We start from the raw sequence: 20,340 nt of genomic DNA, 5'->3' as shown, positions 1-20,340 counted from the left end.
TGATAACTGGACATGATAGCTTCTATTCCGTAAACCAGCTTTGACTATTTTTCCCCTCTTATCCCATTTCTTGGATACTGGGTCTTGGATTCGAACTTCTACCCCAGGCAAGAATTCTTTCAGCTTTTTGGCGGATGTGTTGTACCACGTTGCAGTCTTCATTTCTCTTTCTTTTCTTTTCCTTTCTGCTTCTTCAATTTCTTCCGCACTTTCTTGCTGAAAAGCACTGTGATGAATGGGAACAGTAGATCTGAGAGGATGTCCAAACACTATTTGGTTCGGCGACCGTCCATCTGCTCTTGGAGTGTTTCTTAGTTCTAACATTGCTTCTTGAAATGTTTCGTCCACCGTTGTTTTATTTATCTTTTTTAGTAAGGTCTTGACCTTCTTAACAAAGGCTTCTGCATTCCCATTACTGCTTGGGAAATGGGGTGAGCTTGGGCCCCACTCGATGCCCTTCCTCTCCAGAAACTTCTGAAATTCTGCGGCTCGGAATTGCGGTCCACCATCTGTTCGGATCCGTTGTGGGTTTCCCATTATTGCCATCATTTTTATCATTGCCCCCACAATAGATCCTGCTGATGGATCATCTTTCCATTCATGGACCATCGGATATCCACTCAGGCGATCAGCATAAATCAAGAAATGTCTGCCATTACAGTAAAATAGGTCTGCAGATACACATTCGAACGGTCGAGATGGTAATGGGTCTGATTGTAGTGGTTCCTTTCCCAAGCTGGGTAGATGGCATTGGCATGTCTCACATTTCTCTACTAGCTGATTTATGTCATTTGTGATACCAGGCCAGTATACACACATACGGGCACGCTGCTTCGTTCTTGTAATTCCTTGATGAGCAGTATGCAGTAGATTAAGAACTTCTCGTCTCAGTCCTTTTGGAATTACAATGCGCTGCCCATATATCACAAGGTCTTCGTCAATAGCTAATTGGTGCCGTATGGCTTTATACTGTTTCACACATGCAGGTACATCTTCATTTCCTACATTGTCCTTCCTGACAGCAGTTACTAATTCCATGTAATCTGGGTCTCCTCTTGCGGCTTCACGTAACTTTTCAATGATAAGGTCAGTGCATCCTTTCCCATCCATTGAATTCTCACTTCCTATTGATGCGATCCGAATAGCCATCAATGTACGTCCCTGGAGATAGTCTTCACCTTCATCTGGATCCTCCACGGGTGCTCGGCTAAGGCAATCTGCGATAGCATGCTCCTTACCTTCAACGACATGAAGATGGATGGAAACTCATCAGTTGTGGAAGCAGGTTCCTGACAGATGTTGAAACCAGGTACTCCATGATAGAACTAGAGGCTCTATCTATCAGATATGCATTGAAGAAAAGTAGGTTATATTTGTCTGGACTACCACAGTTTACAGTGATTACTGACCATCGTCCGCTCGTCAATATTCAACAAATACTCTTTGACCCAGGTTGAAAATGTTAAATTGCAGAATTTGAAGGCAGAACTCCAAAGTCAATATCAATTCACTGTTGAATGGAGAAAAGGTAAGGAGCATGCTATCGCAGATTGCCTTAGCCGAGCACCCGTGGAGGATCCAGATGAAGGTGAAGACTATCTCCAGGGACGTACATTGATGGCTATTCGGATCGCATCAATAGGAAGTGAGAATTCAATGGATGGGAAAGGATGCACTGACCTTATCATTGAAAAGTTACGTGAAGCCGCAAGAGGAGACCCAGATTACATGGAATTAGTAACTGCTGTCAGGAAGGACAATGTAGGAAATGAAGATGTACCTGCATGTGTGAAACAGTATAAAGCCATACGGCACCAATTAGCTATTGACGAAGACCTTGTGATATATGGGCAGCGCATTGTAATTCCAAAAGGACTGAGACGAGAAGTTCTTAATCTACTGCATACTGCTCATCAAGGAATTACAAGAACGAAGCAGCGTGCCCGTATGTGTGTATACTGGCCTGGTATCACAAATGACATAAATCAGCTAGTAGAGAAATGTGAGACATGCCAATGCCATCTACCCAGCTTGGGAAAGGAACCACTACAATCAGACCCATTACCATCTCGACCGTTCGAATGTGTATCTGCAGACCTATTTTACTGTAATGGCAGACATTTCTTGATTTATGCTGATCGCCTGAGTGGATATCCGATGTCCATGAATGGAAAGATGATCCATCAGCAGGATCTATTGTGGGGGCAATGATAAAAATGATGGCAATAATGGGAAACCCACAACGGATCCGAACAGATGGTGGACCGCAATTCCGAGCCGCAGAATTTCAGAAGTTTCTGGAGAGGAAGGGCATCGAGTGGGGCCCAAGCTCACCCCATTTCCCAAGCAGTAATGGGCATGCAGAAGCCTTTGTTAAGAAGGTCAAGACCTTATTAAAAAAGTTAAATAAAACAACGGTGGACGAAACATTTCAAGAAGCAATGTTAGAACTAAGAAACACTCCAAGAGCAGATGGACGGTCGCCGAACCAAATAGTGTTTGGACATCCTCTCAGATCTACTGTTCCCATTCATCACAGTGCTTTTCAGCAAGAAAGTGCGGAAGAAATTGAAGAAGCAGAAAGGAAAAGAAAAGAAAGAGAAATGAAGACTGCAACGTGGTACAACGCATCCGCCAAAAAGCTGAAAGAATTCTTGCCTGGGGTAGAAGTTCGAATCCAAGACTCAGTATCCAAGAAATGGGATAAGAGGGGAAAAATAGTCAAAGCTGGTTTACGGAATAGAAGCTATCATGTCCAGTTATCAAATGGAAAGTTTCTATGGAGAAACCGTAGATTACTTCGAGAATACCGAGGAGATGTTGATGAAGATCCACAGATGAAGCTTGAAAGTACCGAGGGAGAAATAAGGGAACCGAGACGAAGTGGAAGATTAAGACAAAAAACTGTCAGATTTGCAATGTAATTAAATATATTTTTGTAAAAGGAATAGTATAAACTTTGTATTGTAACATTTGATAGAGATAAGTCTTAAGTTGTAATGTACATTTATTTTCATTATTTATGATGGAACTCTAAAGGTAAATATTTTCTGATCCAATAAAAAAAAAAGAAAAAAAAAAAAGGAAGTTGAAGTATACTAGAGTTCTATCTACATCTTGTTATGATTGTCGTTCAACAGTTGTATGGTCCAACGACCAGTTGTTTACATATAATAATTACTACTATTACTTTGTTTACATGTCTACTGTAATGGTTTTCGCCTCCCGCCTTTTCTTATATGGGGAGTCGTTATTTGTCAGCCGTGAAGGTAACACTTCGTATTATAAATAAATCCATTCAGGAATAAATAGTTGATTCGTTATCATCGATATTTATTTGGCTCCTGAATTAAGTTAACACACCGTCGAGGACATCTTGGAGAGCGCCCTTCTTCAACAGGGTCTGGACTTCTGCCCGAAGGGCTTGCCCCTTGCTGATCCCATGGCAAGAGAGCTCAATGACACTGGATTCGTCGTCAGGGGAGGTAGAGATGTTGTGAACGGGACGCGATATCCCTGACTGATTACGGAAATCGTCCAGGAATCCGCCCCGAGTTGCTGCCACCTGTCTGCGCAACTTTGTAGGCATCCCCCCACTGGTGGACATGCCAATCCTAGCGTTTGCGGCCTCGGCTGCTCCCTCTAGGATTTTTACCTCCCCTGGAGGACTTTATGCCTTTCTTGTCCTTGACAGGAAAGGGCTTAGATACCACTGCCTTTGCTGCCGTTGTCGGTTTCGTGGTCTTGGTAGGACGGGACTGCTGGGGTGCTGGAGGCTTATAGGGCTTGGATGTCAAAGTCCTATGCAGTAGGGAGTCTTGGTGGGACTTTCTCCACCTCTCAGCAGCATGTTCCACGTCTTTAGGCTCAAACAGATTCGTTCCTTCCAAGGAAGAATGCCTGAGCCTGTTTATCTCGGTGCTAGGGACCTTCTGATGGAACCTCTCAGCCACCGCATCCCGACGTTTCAGGATGGTGTTCCCCCACAAGTTTGAGACTTGGTGGGCCAGAAACTCGATCGTGCAAGTGCCTGAGAGGAGGAACATCTCCATAGCTTTCCTGGTACGTTCTTTGGAGAAATCCTCCAAACGTATCAGGATACCTAAGGTCCCTAACCATAGCACACTTTGCAACCTTCTCCTGGTTAAGGATCTCAGTTGCCGAGAATGAGACCTGCCGGTTGGAGAGTCTCTCAAGAGGGACTCCCCTGGTAAGCTCTTCCAAAGAATGGTGAAGCGGAAGAGCTAAACAAGGCTCCTCCAAGATCTCGAAGTACCTCCTCTGCTGTACGCGAGGAGGTGGGAGAAGCTTGTTGCCGGCACTGAAGCGGTTGGAGGAGGCTAACTCAGAGAGCTGGACCGCGATCTTGTCCCTGGTACTCTTAACCCCCTGAGACCAGGGCAGAGCCGCACTGGCCTTAGAAGGTTTTTGAGTTAAAAATACTCAGTCCAAGACCGTATCTTTGCCCTCTCGAGGGAGAATTTCTGGGTCAGCAAACCCATTGAGAGTCCTCATAAGAGTCAGAACCTGCCAAAATGCATGTTCCGGCTCCTGTAGTTCTCCTCCGGATGTTGGACTTACAGCGAAGTCTCCTGTCCCCAAAGGCTCTTCTTGGGGAGAATCGCGGACGTTCTCCGAGTGACTAGATGGCTCCGTCCTAAGTCTCGTCGAGGATTTTGGCAATGTCTTCGAGTCCTTAGACTCCCTCCTCGGAGGGATGCAGGACTCCAACAAAGACGGAGGCAAGTTCTTCTCCGTCCCTACCCGGGAAGACTTTTCAATGCGAGGTGGGGTTTCCCTCATTGGTGCGATGGAGGAACGTCTCACCTCACGTGACTCCCCTGAGGACGGGAAATCCTCGTCCAACAGGGAGGGAGAAAAAGTCTGGGGGGGGGAGATAACTTGCCTCGAGGGCTTACGAGGAGACAGCTTAGTTCTTGGATTAGTCACCGCATCCGAAGCTCCTCTTTTTCTCTTCAGAGGGGTAGACGCAGCCAAGGATTTGTGGCCCAATTCAGAGAGAACAGGCTTGAAAGCCTGTATAACTGCTCTGATCAGTGCCCCAAACCATGGCTGTTGGCTCCCTCTGAAGGGACAGGGATCGAAAGATCCCTGGGAGGAGTTTCCATAGGGGGGTTCGCCTGAAAAGAAAAAGAAGAAATGTTCCTGGACCTTTCTGGAAGCTTCCCTTCCACCACCGAGCGCGCTGTTCTGCGCTTGCGGGGAGGGGAATGTGGGGATGGCGACCTTGCCGTGCGTTGTCCTGCAGCCTCGCGCGCGGGAGAGTATTGGCGCTCGCGCGGGAGAGCGTTGGTGCTCACGCGATAGGGAACACCCGGGGTCGCGCGCAGGAGACTGCTGATGCGCGTGCGTGCGCGCGGGAGACTGATGGCGCGCAGGCGAGTGATGGCACGTAGAAGCGTGTGCGGGAGACAGGAGAGTGCGCAGGAGGCTGATTGTGCGCTCGTGTGCGGGCGCGCAGAATCAAGATGATGGACCTGTGGGCGTGCGAGCAAGAGATCGCGCGCCCCAGATGTCGTAGGGCGCGCGCGTGCAGGAGAGATATCCCTTGCGCGCGGGCGTGCAGTCGGAACCTGTGTGCATAGGCGCGTATCTTGTGGTTGTGCGTCTGGCTGGCGGTGCATAGCTGTTGGAGAGGATGGGCGTGGGCGAGCATATCCTCGTAGGCGCGAGCAGGTGAACGCGCGCTGGCGAGGGATGGCGGGCAGGAGATAACAGGCGGCGCGTTGGTGAGCGCTGGAGTGTAGATGAAGTCCTTGACTTCCCTACAGCGCCCAGATCCGAAGATTGTGGGCGCGCAGGAGAGATGGCAGTACATGGGCGCTGGCGCGCAGGAGATCGTTGGCGTGTAGGAGAGCGGTGGCGCGCTGGTGAGCAGATGAGCAGGTGACCGCTGGCGCGCAGGTGAGCACTGGCGCGATATCTCAGGTACAGCGTTGCGTTCAGGAGACCGTTGGCACGCATGATCATCATGGCGCGCAAGGGACGTATGCACGCGATGGCGCGTACGCCCTTGTTGCCCCGTTGGGACCAGTGCCTGACTATCATGGGAGACAGGGTGTGTTGGCGCGTAAAGCGCATCGGCAGCCAGGAACGGCGACGGCAGGTCAGCAGGTCTGACGGGTGGAAGGTCAGCGTGCCCTTTGAAAGGACGACCTTCCACCGAAGGGGATCGCGAACGATCCGTAAAGAGGTCCAGGACCATAGCAGGAACAGTCGGTGATCGCTGACGAAGCTCCTCTGCGGCGGACTGCAACGATGATGACGAACCGAAGAGACGCTTCCTCACCGATTCATAAGATGAAGGAAGGCCTCTCCGGCTAAGAGGATGGAGAGCCTTGCGACGTTAGCGCCCTCTGGGGGCCGTAAGATCAGCAAGCTGACCTTCAGCAGTCCTCCGAAGAGGAGTCTCTGTAAGTGAACTCCCCGAGGGGGAAAATCACCGGCAGGAGAGACTGTTGGACTTAGTTTCTCCCTTGTAGGTTGAGCAGGAACGGGAGAAACTAAGCCTTCAGCTACTGCGGGATGAGAAGAGGCAGAGGTAATAGGAGATACCGCATTGGATACCTCTGACACCACAACGTCAACAATTGACAGAGGATCAACCTCTGCCAAAGTCGGCGATTGCTTGACAGCGGCACCCAATCGGATGATGTCAAGAAGAGCTTCCTTGGAGGGCGAACCCTTGAGCCCCAAGGAAGACCAAAGCTAAAAAAAGATGGATTAGTGATACATCCTCCCCCGAGGGGAGAGGTGGAGCTGCCTCGCTTGGGTAGGCAACGCCATCTCTCAAACCTCGAGTTTGGGAAACAGAACCACAGTCTACGCTACCACTCGCCGGTCTCTCAAAAGTGGCCGATCGAGCGGGAGCTTCGGAGGAGGTTTGGGCAACGGAAGAAGAGTCCCTGGGATTTTCTCCTTTCGAAGAAACCTTCGAAGGAGAAATATCCCGCCTGGACTTCTTCTTACGTCGCAGAGAAAACCTCTCCCACTGGGAGGTAGACCACTCCCTACACTCACCACACTTATTACCACTATCACACCGTTGACCTCTACAGTAAGGGCAAAGGGTGTGAGGATCTGTCTCGACCGCCAACATGAATGTTCCGCAGGGGCGGTCGGGTAATCCAGGACAGGTGCGCATGATCGCAGAGGCCAACTTTACACTCAAACCTGAGAAAGAAAAAGCAGAAAAGCATTAATGGCTATCAAGAGCGAGGCGAGGATGAGGGAGGACACGTCCGTCTACCATCCGAGCCGAGAGCAAAGTGAGCTCAAGCACAGGTGTGTGTGAGGGGGGGGGGGGGGGGGGGATAGCAAGCTACCCTCCCCTACCCCCGCTAACTAGCGATGGGGTAGTAAACCCTCGTTAAAATTCTAATGGCGCGTCATTTCAGCTATGCCGAAAGTAATACCCCTATTAAATAGCGTGGTTTGTATTTCAGTTACGGAACAAACTTCAATTCTTCAACTTACGAAACGGATGTTTTCGAAAGATCAAGGAATTTTCCAATTCCCGATCTAAACACTTTAAGCTTGTCGTCATCTTTGGCTTTCGGACGCTTGCGACTCTTCAGCTCATCCTCTTCGGCCTTACGTTTCTCCATGTCTTGTCTCCTCTCTATGGCAAGCTGTAATGATTATCACAATCTCAAATCCCAAATAGATTTAGTTTATGTAGATTGCAAATGCACCTTGCTAGATATTTATAACAAAAATAATAACCTTTCCACTTTGATATCAGGATGCCAGAACACTTTAAATCAATCAATCAATCAATCCACTCTGATATTCCCATTTTGAATGAACAGATATACTATACAATAATAGAAAATGCAAGAAACTTACTTCTTTTCAGACATGATCTAAAAAGAAAGCCTGATTAACATGAAATCATGTAAACATGAAAGGCATTGGGAACTAAACTACAACTAAAGTTTTGTACGTAAAATTCAAAGTCATGTCACGATGCATTATCCCTTACCTGGTCATCGGCTTCTTTAAATGGATCTACGAAGATGGACGTATCCTCAATAATTATGTCTTCAATTGGCACGTCTTTATTATCGGTTTCAATTGCCTCCATTGCAGACAGAGTGGCCAATCCTCCAACTACTCGCCCAAATATTGTGTGTTTACCATCCAGATGGGCACAGGATCGATATGTAATGAAACTGAAAAAGGTAGAGATATATATATATATATATATATATTGGAAACTAAAGACATAAATAAACAGACAGATAAAGAGACTAAATAATACGCTTGAGAGAGAGAGAGAGAGAGAGAGAGAGAGAGAGAGAGAGAGAGAGAGAGAGAGAGAGAGAGAGAGAGAGAGAGAGAGAGAGAGAGAGATTGGAAACTAAAGACAAATAAACATACAGAGAAAGAGGGAGAATATACCTACATAAGGTCCTCATCTTGCACACATTTGGAGATAAAAAAAATTCAACTGAAATTATAAATCTCAGATATTGAATAAAAAGTTGATAATGAAATACTGTAAAAAAAACAGTATATAATTTAATACAGTAAGCAAGATGACATTTGCCATATGAAACGCGCCTATTTGTTAGCTTCTGAAGCTGAAAATTGTAGGCCTGAGAATTCGGTGAACCTGCACTAGAACAAAATTTAATAAAATTTGACATAAAAATAGCTTCTTGGACCCTATGAACTTAGCAAGTTGAGGCCTTTCTTTCAATCCAGTATTTTGTCAATGCTCTATTCAATCTTGCTTCACTCCTAATGTGATGTGGTCTAAGAGCAAATTCAGTTTCAGTAAATGAATGAATGATTTGAAATTCTCTGACATCCTGATATCGAAGGTCATTGACTATGTAGTGAACCAATGTAATGACTGATGTGGTCTGAGAGCAAATTCAGTTATGGAGTGAACCAACGTAATGACTTTCCTTTGCAAAGAGAGAGGGAAACTCACAATTGACTTTTATTGCTGTTTGGTCCAGAATTAGCCATCGAGAGTACACCTCGGCCTTTGTGTGACAGATTAGCACGGAATTCGTCTTTAAACGGCTCTCCCCATATTGACTGTCCTCCTTTTCCTGTGCCTTCTGGATCACCACCTTGTATCTAGAATAAAAAGTGACAAATACAAAGGAATATTAGTATTATTATTATTATTATTATATTACTTGCTAAGCCACAACCCTAGTTGGAAAAGCAAGATGCTATAAGCCCAAGGGATCCAACAGAGAAAATAGCCCAGTGAGGAAAGTACAGTATCCATACGCCATGTATGGGTACTGCGTGACTGATTTTTGCGCATACCATGCTAGTCTTGCTAGTATTTGTCTATAAAAAATGTGCATGTGGAGGGAAATTTCAGCTTACAGACTGATATAATACTCATAAACAGATTTGAATTTGTATGCTTGTATACCAATTTTCTCGTATTCAAAAGTACTCATACACCGAAGTATGACCGTATAGTAATACCGTAACGGTGTAATCATAAAGTACGTAGTTTAAAGATTAGAGAAACCAGTAAGTAATATTTCTAGCTTTTCAATACTACACAGCACCCATACCATTTGTTCTTGAATAAAAAGTAAAACCTGGAGGAATTGAAATTTGATAAAGTTGGATAATCAGGTGGGAAGAGATGAAAATAAAGGGATAAAAAATAGATGTCAAAATAAATAAATGAATAAAAAACTAGTACTCGTACCACTTATAGTGTGGCGCAAGGTACATTGCAAGTAGTAACAGAAGGTCCCCATCTGACAATAATCAGAGATATAATCACAAATCCAACTGAAGATAACTAAGATAAAGTAAAGAAATACTATCATAAAACAATATTATATCATCTAATACAGTAACCAAAGCAACATTTGTAATAACCTGATATCTATTTCATATGAAACCTGACTATTCGTTGACTTTTGTAACTGGAAATCATATTAGTATAACAGTACAGTATTTATATCAGAAAAGTGATAAGAAGGACCTTTTCACCGGGCGTCACAGGTATCTCCCCAGAAATAGATTTTCCCTTCGTCAAAATCCCTTTATTACTATAACAGGTACTTGCTAATCTATAACCCTAATTGAAAAAGCAGGCTGCTATAAGCCCAGGGGGCCCCAACAGGGAAAATAATCCAGTGAGGAAAGGAAGCAAGGGATAAAATATTTCAAGAACAGTAACAACATTAAAATAAATATTTCCTATATAAACTTCAAAAACTTTTAACAAAACAAGAGGAAGAGAAATTAGATAGAATAGTGTGCCCGAGTGTACCCTCAAGCAAGAGAACTCAAACCCAAGACAGTGGAAGACCATGGTACAAAGGCTATGGCACTACCCAAGACTAGAGAACAATGGTTTTATAAGTTGATGACCTTCTGAACTCTTCCCTTACAAGTATGTAACGTACAACAAACGCCAAATGACATTACCATGAAGTGACGTATGGATCGGTGAAATTTCGTCCCGTTGTAGTATTTTCTCTCACAAAGACGTAAGAAGTTCTCGGAGGCCTTCGGTATGTTATCGCAATATACCTCGAGGTTCAAGGTTCCAAGGTTTGTCTTCAGGGATACATAACCTAATTATTAAGAAGATTAATATATATTGATATACTACAGTAATACAAAAATGAAAAAAAAAGTAATCAAACTTTTCTGTGAAATTTCTGCTGTATTGTACTATAATTCATGATTAGAAGTATTTAATAATAAAAATAATACTGTAATTATATAGGATCACTTGAATAATCATTTAGGATTCTTAACACTTCTATTATTAGTAATATACAATACTACTAAGAGAATATTTTAAGAGAACAGCATTGTATTAGTATTGAACTACGAGAGTATCTTAAGAGAACAATATTGCATTAGTATGTACTAAGAGAGTATTTTAAGAGAATAGAGTTGTATTAGTAATGTACTAAGAGAGTATTTTAAGAGAATAGAGTTGTATTAGTAATGTACTAAGAGAGTATTTTAAGAGAATAGAGTTGTATTAGTAATGTATTAAGAGAGTATTTCAAGAGAATAGAGTTGCATTAGTAATGTACTACGAGTGTATTTCAAGAAAATAAAATTGCAAAATTAAAGAATGAAATACAATAACTGTTAAGGACAGCATTGATAACAAAGGTATTTACATTACCAATGTAATATGACAGATTCCCTAAGGGACACAGAACTTCCTGAACTGTTACAAGTAAATAAATCCTACATCTATCCAAGAGTAGCAATCTTCAAATATGACGTGACTATAGAAATACACTTTAAGAACAGGGTTTAAAAGAACAACTATTTTAGCCACTTTTTATTTAAATTGGATGAAATTATCTCTGAACATTGTATGAGATGAAATTGCAAAAAAAAATTTATGACTGTGTTTCTGTCTCGGATTTCATCATGGCCGTTATTACACTACACTGCTAAAACTGCCTTAGATTTTTTTTTTTTTTTGCATCTCAAGAAAATAATGTCGAAAGTTTAACGATAAACAAAACCAACATTTTATTTAAAGAAATCTTTTTGTGTGTGTCATGACCGCAGGTGAACATGGAACCTGAACTTGTGCCAGCTGCAGAGGGCCAAGAAGAAAAACTTGGATGTCCATTGATGACAGGGGTGAGAGCATAAATCATACTTAAAAAAAAAAAAAATTTATGCATAGATATATTTTTTTTAGTTTTCAGGTGTAATAATTCACCCTAGTTCAATAATCCCAAAATACAAACATACTATACAGAACTACAGTTCATCTAATCAAAATATTGAATATAAGAATTTAATTATTATTATTATTATTACTATCCAAGCTACAACCCTAGTTGGAAAAGCAAGATGCTATAAGCCCAGGGGCTCCAACAGGGAAAAATAGCCCAGTGAGGAAAGGAAATAATGAAATAAATAAATGAAGAGAACAAATTAACAATAAATCATTCTAAAATAAGTAACAACGTCAAAACAGACATGTCATATATAAACTATTAACAACATCAAAAACAAATATGTCATAAATAAACTATAAAAAGACTCATGTCCGCCTGGTCAACAAAAAAGCATTTGCTCCAACTTTGAACTTTTGAAGTTCTACTGATTCAACCACCCGATTAGGAAGATCATTCCACAACTTGATAACAATTTAACATATGAACTCTTATTCCTCTATACTGTACTTAAAAATGGTATTTTTATTATAAAATGAATTTTTAAATATACTTACCTGGTAGTTACATATATATAGCTTAAATCTCGCGTCTCGACGCGGCACGAAAGAAAATTCAAATTCGTGGCTATCGCCGCCATGACAGTAGGTGGTCATACATAAGCGCCATCACTCGTAGGTTATCAGAACCATTCCCAACATTCTTCAGAAATTCCATGTCTTTGTTTTCAGAGGGGAGGAGGGAGGGCCCTTTTATATATGTAACTACCAGGTAAGTATATTTAAAAATTCATTTTATAATGAAAATATCACAAATTTTAAGTAATTTGTATTTTTCCTGACAGTACTTAGCTCGAACTACTTTCTTAGGAGTATCTGGGATTCTCCTTCCAACCGACCAGATTTGTGAGTAGTTTCCCCTATCTCCGTTTTCTCTAGTGGGGTCCCTCTGAGGCGGATGGATACTCACCCTGAGGCGACCCGGGTCCCTGGTAGTTACATATATATAGCTGATTCACATCATTGGTGGTGGGTTGAAAACCTCATCCCATTGGGAATTTGTATAATTATTAATAACTACAATTAGTAGTACTAACAATCTGGTTCTTACCTGATAAGGAAGCTGGCTTCATAATTACTCTGCCTCATTTTGCCTGCATTCCTTGAGAGACTCAGCGTCCACTCCGTGGGCTGTAAAAGTCTCTTGGGGCTGCCACAAGGTCCTCAACCTCTAGCATGGCTAGACCACCACCCTTGCAAACCTGGCATAGCCAAGGATACTGATTCTGGTGTTACAACCTGATAAGGAAGCTGGCTCCACAATGATACTGTCTCATTTCGCCTGCATTCCTTGAGAGACTCAGCGTCCACGCCGTGGGCTGTAAAAGTCTCTTGGGACTGCCACAAGGTTCTCGACCTCTAGCGAGGCTAGACCACCAACCTTGCAAACCTGGCATAGCCAAGGATACTGATTCTGACCACCTACTCCACATTAAAACTAATTTGATTTGCATCCCAGATTGACGGAAGGCTGCGACAACCTTCACAGACAACCTGTGAACACATTAAAATGGTATTTTCATTATAAAATAAATTTTTTAACATACTTACCCGGTAGTTATATATATAGCTGACGTCAGAGACGTATGCTATATACAGTGAACCCTCGCTACTTCGCGGTTCGACCATCGCGGATTCACCACTTCGCGGATTTTTTCCATAACCCATATATATACAGTAATATATATATATATATATATATGTATGCATGTATTTATGTATATATGTAGGTATGTATATGTGTATACATATAAATATATATATATATACACACACACACACACACATATATATATATATATATGTATATATATATATATATATATATCTATATATCTAAAGTAGGAAGATGTGATGTAGTTCTAAGGGAAAGTATGGGAAATATGTCTGGGTAATAAGCAAAGCTCTACCTCCAGTTTGTTTCTACATTATGATCAGAGATAAATGTAAACAAAACATTGGTTGCCATTTTTTATCGTGCTTTTTAGCATGTTTAGGAAATGCATGATATAAAATCACCTTTAATATTGTGGCCTGTTTTAGTTTAGGGTACTGTAGTACATGCATTAAGTGTTCTGTACATTAAAGGGTAGCTTGTTAACAGTACTACGTACAAGGGAAGGTTTTAAAAGTCTGAATATACATGTTGAATAATAGGTAAATATGGTGTCACTACTTCGCGGATTTTCACCTATCGCGGCCGCGACTGGAACCTATCTACCGCGATAAACGAGGGTTCACTGTACTGTATACAGTATAACTACCAGGTAAGTCTTGTTTAAAAAACTAACTTGACTTACATCTTAGACTAACGGAAGGCTGCGACAACCTCACAGACAACCTGTGAACACAAGTACAAGAGAAAAGGCAAGGGTATATGTTAAGTTATCGGGAAGAGGCAGTAGACCCTTCTCCAACTACGAAGCTGGAGGTAACGTACGGACCCAGGGAACACCAATCCTCAAACTGGGTCTGGACATCTTTGAGATAGCAGTCTGTGAAGATTGATTTCCTTCGTCAGAAAGTAGGCTCCAAAATTGACTTCATTTTATTGTGTTTGTAAGCCATAAAAATTGCTACAGCTCTAACCTCGTGTGGTTTTACCCTAAGGATAGGGAAAACTTCTTACTCACAATTCTGGAGAGTTTTCCTTATTAAATCCTTAATGAAAAAAGCCAGGGTATTCTTTGATAAAGGCAAAGAGGGCTTTTTAACTGAGCATCAGAGGCTGTCTGTCTCGTCTTTAAAGAGAAAGCCTAGCTGAAGGGAGCAAATTGCATTGTCTCCATTAAAGCCCATCTTCTTGCTGATGGCTTTTAACTCTCCTAATCTTTTGACTGTAGCCAATGAAATTAGGAAAAGAGTCTTCTTGGTAAGATACTTCCAAGACGCCTTGTCCAACTGTACAAACCTACTTGAGGTTAAAATGGCCAGGACTATATCCAGGTTCCACGAGAAGGTTGGATTGTCCTTCCCCTTAGTCGTCTCAAAAGATCTAATGAGATCTGAGAGATCATTGTTACCTGACATGCCAATGTGTCGGTTATGAAAGACGGAGGTTAGTATGCTGCGGTAACCCTTGATGAAAGGTACAGCTAGCTTCTCTTTAGTACGCAGATACAACAGAAAAAAACTGCTATATTGGCTATACTGTAGAGGTATTGGTAGAGGAAAGTCTATTATTCCTGTATCACACTCTAAATATGTCCCACTCGGACTAGTAAACCCTAATAGTTGGTAATGATCTGGGGATATCTACCAGCCACTCCATCATCTCCGCAACCCAATGTCTCATGGGCCAAAAAGGAGCTATCATGATCATGCGGACGTTGGGCGAATCCCTGAATCTTTTCAGGACTCTGTCCAGGATCTTGAATGGAGGAAAAGTATACACGTTTAGACCTTCCCAGTTCCGAAGAAAAGCGTTCACTGCGACTGCTTCCTGGTCTGGTACTGGAGAGCAAAATACCGACAACCTCTATGTCATTTGTGAGGCGAAGAGGTCTATCGAGTGTTGACCCCACCACATCCAAAGGTTGGTGCACACCTCGTGATGTAGGGTCCATTCTGCAGTAAGAACTTGCCTTCTTCTGCGAAGCAGATCCGTCCTGATGCTTTTCTCCCCTTCTAAGAAGTGAGTAATCAGGGCTTGGTGAATGGCCACTAGCTCTTTGATATTTATGTGTCAATTCCTCTAAGACTCTAGCCACAGATCCCTGTCTAGAATTGTATGCGTCAAACAGGGATGACATCGACCTCTCTAGTTTAGACAGACCAGACACTTGAAGCGCGCCGTGTGCGCGAATTAAACCGTGTACTGATTGCTGCGAGGGATCGTCAACCATAGCCGGGTGACCACCAGGGGAAAGTCCTTGCGACATTTCTGGAGTGCCTTGAGCGCGATCTGAACCGATTATCATCCTCAGAAAAATGAAATTCTGTGAGGGTGATAGTTAAGATTTGGCCAGGTTACCATCAGACCTAACTGTTGTGTTAATGGCATTATCCTTTGAAGAGCCTCCAGACACTTTACTTGCGATTCTGCTCTGAGTGGTCAGCCGTCCAGGTACAAAGAAAATCATTACTCCCTTTATGGGAAGCCAGGGAGTCACGTTGGACATCACCCGGGTAAAAAACGTACTTGTACAATGGACTGACGTCCAGAACAGGTTTTCACACCCCTCCGAGCTTTTCGGAACTAGGAAAAGTCTCCAACCAGTCTCCCAGCAAACGCATGGCCCTCTTAGAAGATCGAGAGAGCACTAACTTCGTATAAGAAGGAGCTGAAGCAGTTATGCCTAAAGTAAATTCTGAAGGCGGCGAACGTGGAGCAGCAGTTACAAAATGAGCCGGAAAAACTTCTTTAAAAACATTCATAATTTTCTTAAAATCTAGGGATTGTTGGACAACTCTAGGCTCTTCCTCTTCAGACAGGATCCCCAAATGCACATTAGTCGACAGAGGATCATCAGCTTCCTCTTCAGAGTAAACTTCATCCGACAAAACAATATTCTTGTGAGAAGGTGAAGTCATAGAATGTCGCGAAGGTAAAGCTTGACAGCCTACATCAACCTGTAGCTGACTAGCAGTCAATGCAGGAGGGTCGACGTCACGTCGTGACTGCAGCGACTGACGTTCGACGTCACGTCGTGACTGCAGTCACTAACGCTCGACGTCATGTCGTGACTGCGGTGTCTGCAGCTCGACGTCATGTCGTGACTGCGGTGTCTGCAGCTCGACGTCACGTCACGACTGCGGTGACTGACGCTCAACGTTACGTCGTAACTGCAGTGACTGCAGCTCGAAATCACGGCTGGACTGTAAGGACTGACGCTCAACGTCATGTCGAAATTTACAATCCGTATCTCGCTTAACAGCAAAGCTAACACTAGGGTTAACGTCAGCGTGACGTAAAGCTTCACGCTTCAATGGTTGAAGACCTGAGTCACGCTTAGCAGAACCGTGAAGTACTGCAAGTAAGGGTTCCTGTCGAACAGGAGCAGGACCGTAGGCCTGCATTAAGATGGACAGCTTAGACTGCATGTCCTGCAGAACACTAAAATTAGGATCTGTAACACACGGAACAGACTGTGACGTCGTGAACGTCTGTTCATGAATGTCAGTACTAGAAACGGGAGTAGCAGCACTCAGGTCACGTCTGGAATGACCAGATAACACAACGGGACCGTGACTCTTACCAGGGGCCTCCGGAGCCACAAAACTTGACGTTAAATAAGAGCATTTAGTAGGCGAACCTTCCTCTGATGAAGGTATACGTTCCGAGCTGCTCCAGTGACTACAGCCAGGACGTTGACTTTGTTCTGAAGGAACTAACTTTCTTTTAAGAGGCCTAGAAACCTGACGCCAGGATTTCTTGTTAACATGAACGTCATCGGAGGAAATTTTGTTACTCCTACACCATCCTCTAAAGATGTTCCACTTGGATTGATAAACTTTGTTAGTGGATGTTCTTCTAGCCCTGGCGATAGCTCGAGCAGCCTCTCTTGAAAAACCTTTCGCTCTTGCAAGTTTTTCAATAGTCGAAAGGCAGTCAGATTGAGAGTGAGGAGATTTTGGTGGTACCTCTTAAGTGCGGTTGTTTGAGTAGATCTCTCCGAACTGGTAGTATTCTGGGGATATCTAAGAGCCACTCCATCATCTCTGTAAACCAAGGTCTTGTGGGCCAAAATGGAGCTATCAGTGTCATGTGGACGTTGGTTGACTCCCTGAATTTTTTTCAGGACTCTGTCTAGGATCTTGAATGGCGGAAAAGTGTACATATCTAGGTTCTGCCAGTTCAGAAAAAAAGCGTCCACTGAGGCTGCTTCCTGGTCTGGGACTGGAGAGCAAAAAGCCGGTAGTCTCTTTGTCATTTGAGTGGCGAAGAGGTCTATTGAGGGTTGGCCCCACAACATCCAAAGGTTGGTGCACACCTCGTGATGTAGGGTCCATTCTAAGGATAGAACTTGCTCTATTCTGCTGAGCATATCCACCCTGACGTTCTTCTCGCCTTGTATGAAGCGAGTAATCAGTATTATATTTCTCTCTTTCGCCCAGAGGAGGAGGTCTCTTGCCGCCTCGTAAAGAGATGTCGAATGAGTGCCTCCCTGTTTCTTGATATACGCCAACGCAGTGGTGTTGCCTGCGTTTATCTGAATCAATTTTCCTCGGACTTCCTTCTGGAAATGAATTAGGGATACATGAATGGCCACTAGCTCCTTGAGATTTATGTGCCATTTCATTTGTGACTTTGTCCAAAGACCTGATATCTCGGCCTTCCCGAGAGTTGCACCCCAACCTATGTCTGAGGCGTCGGAGTACAACACTAGGTCGGGGATCTTTTGGTACAGATCGAGACCCTCTTGGAAATTGTTGACATTGTCCCACCATTCCAAGTGATTCCTGATCATTAGAGGAATTGGCATCCACTTTTCCAAACTCTGATCTTTCGTCCAGAACTTTGCTAGATGAAACTGTAGGGGACGTAGATGAAGTCTTCCCAGAGACACAAACTGTTCGATTGATGACAGGGTGCCTATGAGACTCATCCAATCCCTCACAAGGCATGATCATAAGTTTAGGAAGTGACATACTTTCACCAGGCAGTCTAGAATACGTTTCGGGGCTGGAAAAGCCCGAAAAACTGCTGATTAAATCCTCATCCCCAAATAGATAATATTTTGTGAGGGTGTTAGCTGAGATTTGGGTTGATTTAAAATCAGACCTAACTGTTGAGTCAATGAGATTGTTATTTGGAGAGACTCCAGATACTTTACTTGCGATTCTGCTCTGAGTAGCCAGTCGTCTAGGTAAAACGAGATCCTTACTCACCTTAGGTGAAGCCAGCGAGCTACATTGGACATTACTCGGGTGAAAACGTAAGGAGCTGTGCTTAGACCAAAACAGAGTGCTCTGAATTGATACATGGTTTTGAGGAACACAAACCTTAGAAACTTTGTGTGGTCCGGGTGTACTGGAATGTGAAAATACGCATCCTGCAGATCTAATGACACCATCCAGTCTCTCTGTCTGGTGCCTGCAAGGACTGACGCTGAAGTCTCCATGGAGAACTTTACTTTGCTGATGAACTTGATCAATGGGTTGACGTCCAGAACAGGTCTCCATCCCCCTGAGCTTTTCAGAACTAGGAAAAGTCTGTTGTAAAATCCCTCCGAAGAGGTGTCCTCTACCACTTTTATGGCTGATTTTGACAGCATCAGGTTCACTTGTTCTTGAAGAACCGCTGCCTTGTTCCCTGAGTGGGATTTTGATAACTCCAAGGGTGTCGACAACATGGGAGGCATTTTCAGGAAGGGGATTTTGTATCCCTCTTTTAGGACATTGGTCGACCAGGAGTCCGGCCCCCTTTGGCTCCAGTTCTGCCAAAAGTGTGAAAGCCTGGCTCCCACTAGTGTCTGGAGAGAACATGTCTCACTTCTTTGATTTATTTTGCTGTTTAGGGAATTTGCGAGTCTGAACTCCGGCAGCAATTCTTTGAGGTCCCCTCGAGGGGGCTCTGCCACGAAAGGGCTGACGAATGGGAGGAGTCTCCTTTTGCAATCTTGTAGAAAAGGAAACTGGAAGAACCTTTCTAGCAGTCCTAGAGATCAGATCCTGGGTGACTTGTTGTGACAGGGTTGCAGACAAATCTTTTACCAACTCAGGAGGGAAAAGATGTTTGCCCAATGGAGCAAATAAAAGCTCAGATTTTTTAACAGAGGACAAACCAGAAGAAAGGAACAAAGTATGGACCTCTTCTTAAGGATTCCTGCTGTGAAAAGGGCGGAAATTTCGATGGAGCCATCCCTAACGGTCTTATCCAAACAACCTATCAGATGCATCTGAGCCTCGTTGTTAGAGTCTGTTGCCTCTGCGAGAGCTCCTAGAATCCAGTCTATAAGGCTTAGGACTTCTATTGATCTAAATATGCCTTTCAGTAGATGGTCCATTTCCGAATTAGACCACATAATTTTGGACTTACTCATGGCTGATCTTCGTGAGGAGTCCACGTGTCTGGAAAAGTCACCTTGGGAAGAGGCAAGAAATCCCAGACCAAGAACTTCCCCAGTCGAGTACCAAACACTAGATCTGGAGGCTAGTCGGGTTGGAGGAAAGGAAAAAGAAGGCTTGCCTTGATCCTTTCTTTTAGCTGTCCATTGATTGAGAGTATGGAAAGCTCTTTTAACTGACCGTGCCAGAACCATCTTCTTATAGGAGGATGTTTTCTGTGGTTTGCTCTTCATAAATTTAGAGGGTGGGCTTTGAGGCATAGGCTTTTAAAATAAGCTGCCTGTATCGGATCCTGGGATTCCTCTTCCACTTCAGCTAAGGGAACATCAGTTCCTTGATTCACATGGTCAGAAGCCAAGACCGTATCATCCTGTTGGCTATTGTCTTCTATAAAAACTTCAGAATGTCCTGAAGGAATATCATGAAGTATATCCTCCAATTGGGATGAAGCATCACATTTAAGAAGCACTGAGGGCTTTGATGGAGAAACAGTTTCCAAACTTTCCAGCATAAGGGAAGACTGTTGTATGGCTTCCAAATGCCGTGCGTCTGCCGCGAGCGGTGCGGGAGCGACAATATCGCGTCCGGTCAGATGA

General features: G+C 43.6%; 1 protein-coding gene across 2 annotated transcripts in view; it reads right to left on the bottom strand.

Annotated features, from left to right (window-relative positions):
* LOC137627914 (RING-type E3 ubiquitin-protein ligase PPIL2) overlaps positions 1-20,340 on the bottom strand; it is an 86,007-nt gene that overhangs the window by 28,536 nt on the left and 37,131 nt on the right. For both annotated transcript variants that reach the window (XR_011041244.1, XM_068359365.1), the window contains exons 7-10: positions 10,444-10,592; positions 8,963-9,114; positions 8,006-8,195; positions 7,498-7,652 (exon numbers count right to left, since the gene is read on the bottom strand). Coding sequence is in view for 1 of the 2 variants with exons in the window: in XM_068359365.1 (XP_068215466.1) it covers positions 7,498-7,652; positions 8,006-8,195; positions 8,963-9,114; positions 10,444-10,592 (646 nt within the window). In the remaining variant the exon portion in view is untranslated. The remainder of the gene's footprint in view (positions 1-7,497; positions 7,653-8,005; positions 8,196-8,962; positions 9,115-10,443; positions 10,593-20,340) is intronic.

Source organism: Palaemon carinicauda, chromosome 35 (genome assembly GCF_036898095.1).
Source record: "Palaemon carinicauda isolate YSFRI2023 chromosome 35, ASM3689809v2, whole genome shotgun sequence".
Taxonomy (NCBI): Eukaryota; Metazoa; Arthropoda; class Malacostraca; order Decapoda; family Palaemonidae; genus Palaemon; species Palaemon carinicauda.
This window is presented reverse-complemented; position numbering and strand designations above follow the sequence as displayed.